Raw genomic sequence first — 9,076 nt, 5'->3', positions numbered from 1 at the left:
TCTCTGTAATATCAACTCAGATATGTTGAATGTTTTTTCCTTATTAGTGGTTTTTCAGGTTTGTTGTTAATGAGTTCAGAATAAGATCATTGTTTACTCATTTTTTTTACATTCCCGTGCCGAGTAGCTACTTTTCTCTATAGAATCCATTAACTGGGAGAAAAAATAACATTTTCTTATGGGTGAACAATTAAATAGTTTGACACATATTTATGTACTGGTATATAATGCAGCTTGAAATCAAGGCATGCCTCAATCATAAAAAGCATGGCTAAATTCTCAAAGAATTGTGCTCAGTGAAAGAAGCTAAGGAATTAAGAGTAAATTTTATATAATTCATTGTAGAAATATTAGAAGATGCCACTACCATAAATTAAAATGAAGAAGATTTAAATTTTTTCTGAGAATATGGTGTTGGGAATGATGGGGATGTGATTTAAGTTTCAGATGAATAAGAAAAAAGACTAAGGGATTAATTTAATAATTCAAAAGTTGATTGAAGTGCTGAGTGAATGGCTGCAAACATAGCTCTACATTTTTCAAATCATTCCCTATAAATTTGAATTAATTATTTATTTTTATACTTGAATAAAGCAAACAAAGAAATAAATGAATATTTTTGCTAAAATGGAGCAATAAAAAGACTGATATTGACAGAAGAAATATGACTGACTTCTGAAAATACACACACATGAGCCGTGGTTCTCTCTACATATTTAGATAAATTACAGAAAGTTGTCATAACAGATGGGGAATCCTGCAGACTTCACTAGGCATAGTCCACACTGCCCTGGAGTTATCTCAGGGGAGCTGCTCCCTCCAGTGATTAGAGCACAGGCCCAGGTAATAGGACTAATTTTTTTAGATGTGTTATCTTAGACACACTGCACAACTGCTGTGTTCTCTGTGCAAATTATCTCCTGTAAAATGTAACATTGAAACCTGCCTTAAATATATTGTGTAAATATGTAAAAATAAAATCAGATTGTGAGAGCTAAATGCTAATCAAGGCGCAATCACGTAATATACAATTATATTTTCCTGAATGATGGAATTAATACCAATCTCCGCCAGGACACTTCGTCTGCACTGAACCCAGCCTCTCCTCAGATGTCCCACCCCAGAGCTTGCTATATAGTCGGGGACATGCAAATAGGGCCCTCCCTCTGCTGATGAAAACCAGCCCAGCCCTGACCCTGCAGCTCTGGGAAAGGAGCCCCAGCACTGGGATTCCGAGGAGTTTCCATTCGGTGATCAGCACTGAACACAGAGGACTCACCATGGAGTTTTGGCTGAGCTGGGTTTTCCTTGTTGCTATTTTAAAAGGTGATTCATGGAGAACTAGAGATATTGAGTGTGAGTGGGCATGAGTGAGCAAAACAGTGGATTTGTGTGGCAGTTTCTGACCAGGGTGTCTCTGTGTTTGCAGGTGTCCAGTGTGAGGTGCAGCTGGTGGAGTCTGGAGGAGGCGTGGTCCAGCCTGGGAGGTCCCTGAGACTCTCCTGTGCAGCCTCTGGATTCACCTTCAGTAGCTACTGGATGCACTGGGTCCGCCAGGCTCCAGGGAAGGGGCTGGAGTGGGTCTCAGTTATTTATCGTGATGGCAGAAGCACAAACTACGCAGACTCCGTGAAGGGCAGATTCACCATCTCCAGAGACAATTCCAAGAACACGCTGTATCTTCAAATGAACAGCCTGAGAGCTGAGGACACGGCTGTGTATTACTGTGCGAGAGACACAGTGAGGGGAAGCCATTGTGCGCCCAGACACAAACCTCCCTGCAGGAACGCTGGGGGGGAATCAGCTGCAGGGGGCGCTCAGGAGCCACTGCTCAGAGTCAGCCCCGGAGGCAGGTGCAGATGGAGGCTGTTTCCTGTCAGGATATGGGACTTTGTCTTCTTCTGACGATTCCCCAGGGAACCTCTCTAAGTTTAGAATTCTGCGCCTATGAACGTCTTCTCTAAGTATTTGAAAGAGATTATTTTAATATGAAGAGCAATTCTCACTCGCACAAAATGTGGATTGATGCTTACTGGGATGAAAAGTCCTCAAACATGGTCACCACGATTAGAGTCTGAGTAAGCTCAGGGCTTCCTGGTGAGTCTTCTCCTATCAGACCAAGGACAGGGACCTCAGTGAGGTTCCCCGACTAGAACAGTCTTTATGGATACTGATTGTGGGCGGCAAGCCACCCAGGTGCCGACGCAAGAGACCGAGGACACGAGCTCTTCCAGTGTAATAAAATATAAAACAAGAATAGTTATACCAGATATAGATCTTAGATATGATTATATATGAATATCATTAATCATTAGTTGGTAGCAATTACTCTTTATTCCAATATTATCATAATCCTCGCTCTACAATCCTGGCTCTACCTAGGAAAAGCCAGGCCATACAGAGATAGGAGCTGAGGGGACATAGTGAGGTGTGACCAGAAGACAAGAGTGCGAGTCTTCTCTTATGCCCAGACAGGGCCACCAGAGGGCCCCTTGGTCTAGCGGTGACGCCAGCATCTGGGAAGACACCCGTTGCCAGGAGGACCATGGTCTAGTGGTAGACTCAATGTCAAGGAAAAACAACTGCTACTTAGCAGACCAGGATAGGGACTCTCCCTTTCCCCAGGGAGTTTAGAGAACACTCTGCTCCTCCACCTCCTGTGGAGGGCCTGACATCAGCCAGACCCGCCCGCAGTTATCCGGAGGCCTAACCGTCTCCCTGTGATGCTGTGCTTCAGTGGCCACGCTCCTAGTCTGCCTTCACATTCCATCCTGTACACCTGGCTCTGCCTTTTAGATAGCAGTAGCAAATTAGCGAAAGTATTAAAAGTCTCTGATAAGCAGAAATAATATTGTAAGCTGTTTCTCTCCTTCTCCTCTCTCTCTCTGCCTCAGCTGCCAGGGAGGAAAGGGCCCCCCGTCCAGTGGACACGGGACCCACGTGACCTTACCTATCATTGGAGATGGCTCACACTCCTTACCCTGTCCCTTTGTCTTATATCCAATAAATATCAGCGCAGCCTGGCATTCGGGGCCACTACCAGTCTCCGCATCTTGGTGGTAGTGGTCCCCCGGCCCCAGCTGTCTTTTCTTTTATCTCTTTGTCTTGTGTCTTTATTTCTATGCTCTCTCATCTCCGCACATGGGGAGAAACCCACCGACCCTGTGGGGCTGGTCCCTACACTGATCACAGACAATAGAGGGTAGGCCAGGGTCAGTGTCATGTAGAACCTCACAGGTTCCACCTCTGACCCTTTTCCTGACACTAAATATGCAAATCAGCATCAGCACTCATCTGGTGATTCTTTTATTCCTAATCCATTTACTTCCTTTTTCAGTCGTTGTTCTCATTTTTCCGTTTGCTGTTCCTGCTTTCTGGAAAAGGAAGATTTTTCCCTGTGGTCAAAATTCCGGACCTCAAGCCCTTTCCTGGCACTCAGGTGGGTCTCAGGCTGTGGCTGCTGCAGTCACGCGGGAGAGGCTGGTGGGAATTTCTTCACTTCTCCTCACTCAGGGCCCTCCACTGTGTTGCATGGAGACTTATCTGGAAATGCAAGTTGCAACTAAGAACTGAAGGGGACAACCGTATTTGGTTAACATGGGATGTGAATGTGTTTCTAATTCTGTTCTGATAAACTTTCACAGAGTAACTTTCTGCACTGGTCGTGTGAGGAAGAGGGTGTGAACGTTGTCAGAATAAAAATAGAACAACTTGTGTTATAATCTTTACAGGTGAAGCTGGAGAAGGTCATGAATAGAGGGTTCTCATGCACACATCCCTGATAACAAGAACTACCATAAAATTACTCTGCACAACAACAACCTTCAACAAAGGCTACCACAACAATAAGAGAATTAATATTGTGAGGATATCTGCCCTGCAACTCTCTGTCCAATCTTAAACTGATTCCACCCTTGTTATTAATTCTTCTACCCCCAGGATAATTGCCTCAGAACAGCTCATGTAAGTCCTCTCATTTATCCTTTAAAACAACCTTTACCAACCTTTACTAACCTGTCTTCCTTTACCTACCTAAATATGCCCAGGGATAATCCCATTGCAATGCTCATTTTCAAATAAATATTATTTGATTTTGGAGAATCTCTTTCTCTCTGATATTCAGGTGTGACAAGCTGCAGAGGGTCACGCCACTTTCCTGTGAGATGTAGGGGATGACAATTTGGGGGGATGGCTGGAAACATCCAATATCCTCAGGGTCGGCCATCAGTAAGCACAGGCTGGAAGTCTCAGAATGAGTTGAAGCTGCTTAACCACGGAATTTTAACTTCTCCAGATTGGCTTTGATGGAATCAGGGCCAAACTGGTTATCAATGATAATCTACCTAACATTGAGTCAACTGATCACAGTTTTAATAACCTCTATTAAAAATTCACACCACCACTTGGATTAGTGTCTGATCAAATAACTACAAAGTATTTTCCAGCCAAGTATACCATAAAACAGACCATTACCCATGGAGAAAAACATTTAACATGAGTTCTAGGTTCTTACATTGTTAAGGGTGTAAAACTGATTATTTTTAAATTATGCTTTTTATTTTTGCTATTGAGTTGTAGAAGTCTCATTTATGTTTTGGATATTAACGCTTTTTTCAGGTACATGATATATTATCCAAGGCTGTGAGCTGGAATTATTTCATTGCTTTGCAGAATATTTTTTTAATCTAGTCCAACTTGTTCAATTCTGCTTTTTTTTAAATGTGCTTTGAATGTAAAATCCAGAAAAAGATTGCTTATTTTTGAGGGTTGGGAGTTTTACAGTTGCAGGAATTTCATTGAAATATTTAATGCATTTAAAGCTAATTTTTGTGTTTATTCTAACCTAAAATTCTTAATTCTTCACATGTGAAAATCCAGTTTTCATAACATGCCCTTTGGAAGACACCATAATTTAGCCATTGTATGTTGATGGTTCTCATGCTGAAAATCAGTTCGCCATCAGTATGTGGGTTTATATCTAAGCTCTCTATATGCATTTATGCTGATACCATTCGGATTTATTAGTCTGTGTTTGTAACAAATGTTGAGGACTGGAAGTGAAATGCCTCAAGTTTTATTCTTGCCTTGTTACAGATATTAGACCAAAATATTCTAACCTTCTACTAGTGAGTATAATAGCTGTCACTTTTTTTTTTTTGATTCAGAGTTTCACTCTTGTTGTGTAGGCTGGAGTGCAGTGGTGTGATCTCAGCTCACCGCAACCTCTGCCTCCCGGGTTCAAGCGATTCTCCTGCCTCGGCCTCCCGAGTAGCTGGGATTACAGGCGTGCACCACCACGCCCGGCTAATTTTGTATTTTCGGTAGAGATGGGGTTTCTCCATGTTGGTCAGGCTGGTCGCGAACTCCAGACCTCAGGTGATCCTCCCGCCTCAGCATCCCAAAGTGCTGGGATTACAGGCATGAGCCACTGCACCCAGCCTCTTCATTTTTTTTTTATTCATATGTTCGTTCAGCAGCCACTATGTCTTCCCATTGATTTCTTTGGTTTCCTCTTTACTATCTTTTTCTTTTTAGTAAAGCTGTTACTCCTAAGGAAAGATGGGAGGTGGGCCTGGACAGGGATTTGGTGCATTCCTCTCTCCCCTCCCAGTTCTTATTGTTTTCTCCAGAGTCTGTAGAACAGCAGTTTTGATGGCTTTACCTCTGCAGATAATTTCTCTTGCAATATAGTGGTGATGGGGAGGTCCATCTGGTTGCATTTCAGCTGTAGTTGCTGTTTTGCTTTCCCTGACAGAACTGTCCCAAGGGGTAGAGGCTGGAGCATGTTGTGATGTATCCCCAGTACTGAAGAAAAAGGCTTCAATAGCAGGAGGAATTCCTCAACTGTATACACTCTGAGAATTTAAACAATAACTTCTCTATCACACTCAAATTGAAACCACCCAATGAATATGTCTACTTTAATCGTGTGCTAACTTAAATGGCATTTGGCAGCCTCTGTCCCAGAAAACATTATCGTCTGCTCCTGTTTATTTCCCTGCAAGTCCTTATCTCTCTTCAGACTTGAGGTATCTTGTTTGTCTTATAACAGCAAAAATTTGATGAATTTAAGAAAATGTGCTAATTTGCAGATCACTAAGGTTAGTAGTTGTTGTAAGAATAATAACAAATTTTTATGGGATGCCTACATCTCCAAGCTGAGTAGCACCTTTATTTCTAATACTCAGAAACTAGAAACAATGCAAATATCAAGAAGATATATAGATAAAGAGTAATGGCATGCTAATTACTGTAATCATAGCCATCATTACAATCAATACATTGTTGATGCTCAATGTGGTTGAATTACAAGTAGTTATAATGAGTGAGAAGCCACACACATAAAACACATACTATATAATTCCTGTATCATAAATTCTTGAAGCTCAAAACCAAAGTATTCAGTATGAAGGATTGACTCAGAATATGGCAAGGGAAGAAAATAATTGGGAAGGTGGAATTGCAGAGGAACACGAGGAAACTTTTAAGTGTAATTTATTTGTTCATTATCTGGATGGTTTTTGGGGATGCACAGGTGAGCACGAGTGGACTTACATTTTGTTTTGTTTGTTTTTTTCTGAAGAGATGTGGTCCTACTCTGTGACCCAGGCAGGACTGCAGTGGTGGGATCATAGTTCAATGTAGCCTCCAACTTCTGGTCTCCAACAATCCTCCTGCATCTGCCATCTAAGTAGCTGAAACTACAGTTGTGTGCCACCAGGCTTGGCTTGAGTACTTATTAAATCAAACACTTTATGCAATATTTAATGTATGGCAATAATGTCATTGAGAGTATTACAAATAAATGAATGGATAATTTGTTCAGTACAGATTGATGGAAAATAGACACTAACATGAGGAATGTCTGACATTTATGAAAATACAACTGCATAAAATGTGTTCTCTTACATTCATTAGGTAAACACAATAGTGCATACACATCAAACCATGCTTTCATTACAGGAAGGAAGTTCTGAAAATATCACTGGGGGTGACCCACGCTGTGCTGGGCTTGGTTCAGGGGGCAGTCAGGCCCGGTGGTGAGAAGCACAGGCCCAGATACCCAGGCTCACTGTGCAAATGTGAGCTCTGGGGACACTGTATCACCCATCTGTGCTTCTGCTGGTAATTTTCCATCTGTAACATGGAAATAACATTGATACTACATACCGTGATTTCTCCACATATGTAAAAATAAAATAAGATGAATGCTGCTAAGTTTAAATAAACGCAGTTTTCATAGGTCCATCGTACCTCAATAAAATTACTTTAAAATAAAAATTACAAATACAGTTGTAGGTTTAAAGAGTTTATCACAGAACAAATTTATAATAAGAAACTATATTTTTGAAAATCGTATCAATATCTCTAAACTCCCCCAGGACACACTCACCTGCTCTGGGCCCTCCACTCTCCTCAGGATTCCCACCCCACAGCTTGCTATATAGTAGGAGACATGCAAACAGAGCCAAACCTCTGCTGATGAAAAGCAGCGCAGCCCTGACCCTGCAGCTCTGGGAGAGGAGCCCCAGCTCCGGGATTCCCAGGTCTTTCCATTTAGTCTTCAGGGCTGAGCACAGAGGACTCACCATGGAGTCTGGGCTGAGCTGGGTTTTCCTTGCTGCTATTTTGAAAGGTGATTCATGGGGAATGAGTTGAATGTAAGTGAATATGAGTGAGAGAAACTGGGAATATGTGTGGCAGTTTCTGACCAGGATGTCTCTGTGTTTGCAGGTGTCCAGTGTGAGGTGCAGCTGGTGGAGTCTGGGGGAGGCTTGGTACAGCCTGGAGGGTCCCTGAGACTCTCCTTTGCAGCCTCTGGATTCACCTTCAGTAGCTCCTGGATGCACTGGGTCTGCCAGGCTCCAGAGAAGGGGCTGGAGTGGGTGGCCGACATAAAGTGTGTTGGAAGTGAGAAATACTATGCAGACTCTGTGAAGGGCTGATTGACCATCTCCAGAGACAACGCCAAGAACTCCTTGTATCTACAAATGAACAGCCTGAGAGCTGAGGACACAGCTGTGTATTACTGTGTGAGAGGCACAGTGAGGGGAGGTCAGTGTGAGCCCAGACACAAACCTCCCTGCAGGGGCATCTGGAACCACAAGGGGGTTCTTAGGATACACAGAGGACAGGGGCAGCCCCAGGGCAGGTGCAGGTGGAGGTCAAGGGCTGCTCTCCTCCAGGGTCTGTGGCTTCCTCTCATCTAGCAGTTCCCCAGGGAGCCTCATGAGTTTACAGTGATGTGCTACTGAGGTTTCTAAGTTTGTGAAGTTTGTTACTACAGGGCGAACCACTATCAAACGCCCTTAAGGCAGGTGTCACTGATGGAGAAAGAAAAGGGCACAGGAGGCCGGGTGAGGCTGTGGACACTGTCTGCCTATGATTCAAGTTTCACAAGCAGTGAGGGAGAAATGGGGTGTTTGATGGAGCCCCCTAACTACCATGTGGTCTAAACTAAGTCCAACTAAGTTCCTGAGCTCTAGGTGCCCATCAGGGATCCGCCATGTGCCCGGCAGCCGCGTGCCTTTTCGTCTCCTCTGTGCCCAATCACTGTCTGTGATGAGCTTCCAGGATGTGCGTGTCTGGCACAAACCAGGTGATGGACGTCAGAGAGCAGCAGCTGGTGCCCGGATCATGGGCTCCCCAATGCTGGAGGAATGGGAGGTGCATTCTCAGGGACAAGACACTGTTGATGGATTTTTATATAGAAACCACGATTTTACTTGCTTCTGTCAGGGGACATAGAAGAAGCAAGCATGCAGTCAGCAAATAATTATAATTTCCACAATTACCCCAAATGGTTAATCCTTAATTCTGTGTAGGGTCCCACCGTAGAGTCACCTTTCTCATGAGGAATGGTTGAATCTAGAATGAGTCCACATGATTTTCATATTTTTGGCTTCTGTCCATGTTCAGAGATTTATAGTAGAGTAAGTTTGGACCTTTCCACACACACTAAGCCTCACCTCCCTCACAGAAAGAGCAGAGACTGACTATTCCTGAGTGTGGGGTAGGGGCTGGCCCTGCACACCTCACAGCCTGCAGAGACTGCCACATGCAGTGTTATAGATTA

The 9,076-nt window shown here is 43.4% G+C and overlaps 1 gene segment (V, D, J or C); it reads left to right on the top strand.

The window, feature by feature from the left end:
• Nucleotides 1-1,217: 1,217 nt before the first annotated feature.
• On the top strand, nt 1,218-2,225 carry LOC467592 (immunoglobulin heavy variable 3-74-like). The segment is given in 2 exon segments: nt 1,218-1,326; nt 1,430-2,225. Coding segments are annotated over 2 exon segments (581 nt in total).
• The last annotated feature ends 6,851 nt before the right edge of the window (nt 2,226-9,076 follow it).

The sequence above is a fragment of the Pan troglodytes genome, chromosome 15 (assembly GCF_028858775.2).
Source record: "Pan troglodytes isolate AG18354 chromosome 15, NHGRI_mPanTro3-v2.0_pri, whole genome shotgun sequence".
Classification (NCBI taxonomy): domain Eukaryota; kingdom Metazoa; phylum Chordata; class Mammalia; order Primates; family Hominidae; genus Pan; species Pan troglodytes.
This window is presented reverse-complemented; position numbering and strand designations above follow the sequence as displayed.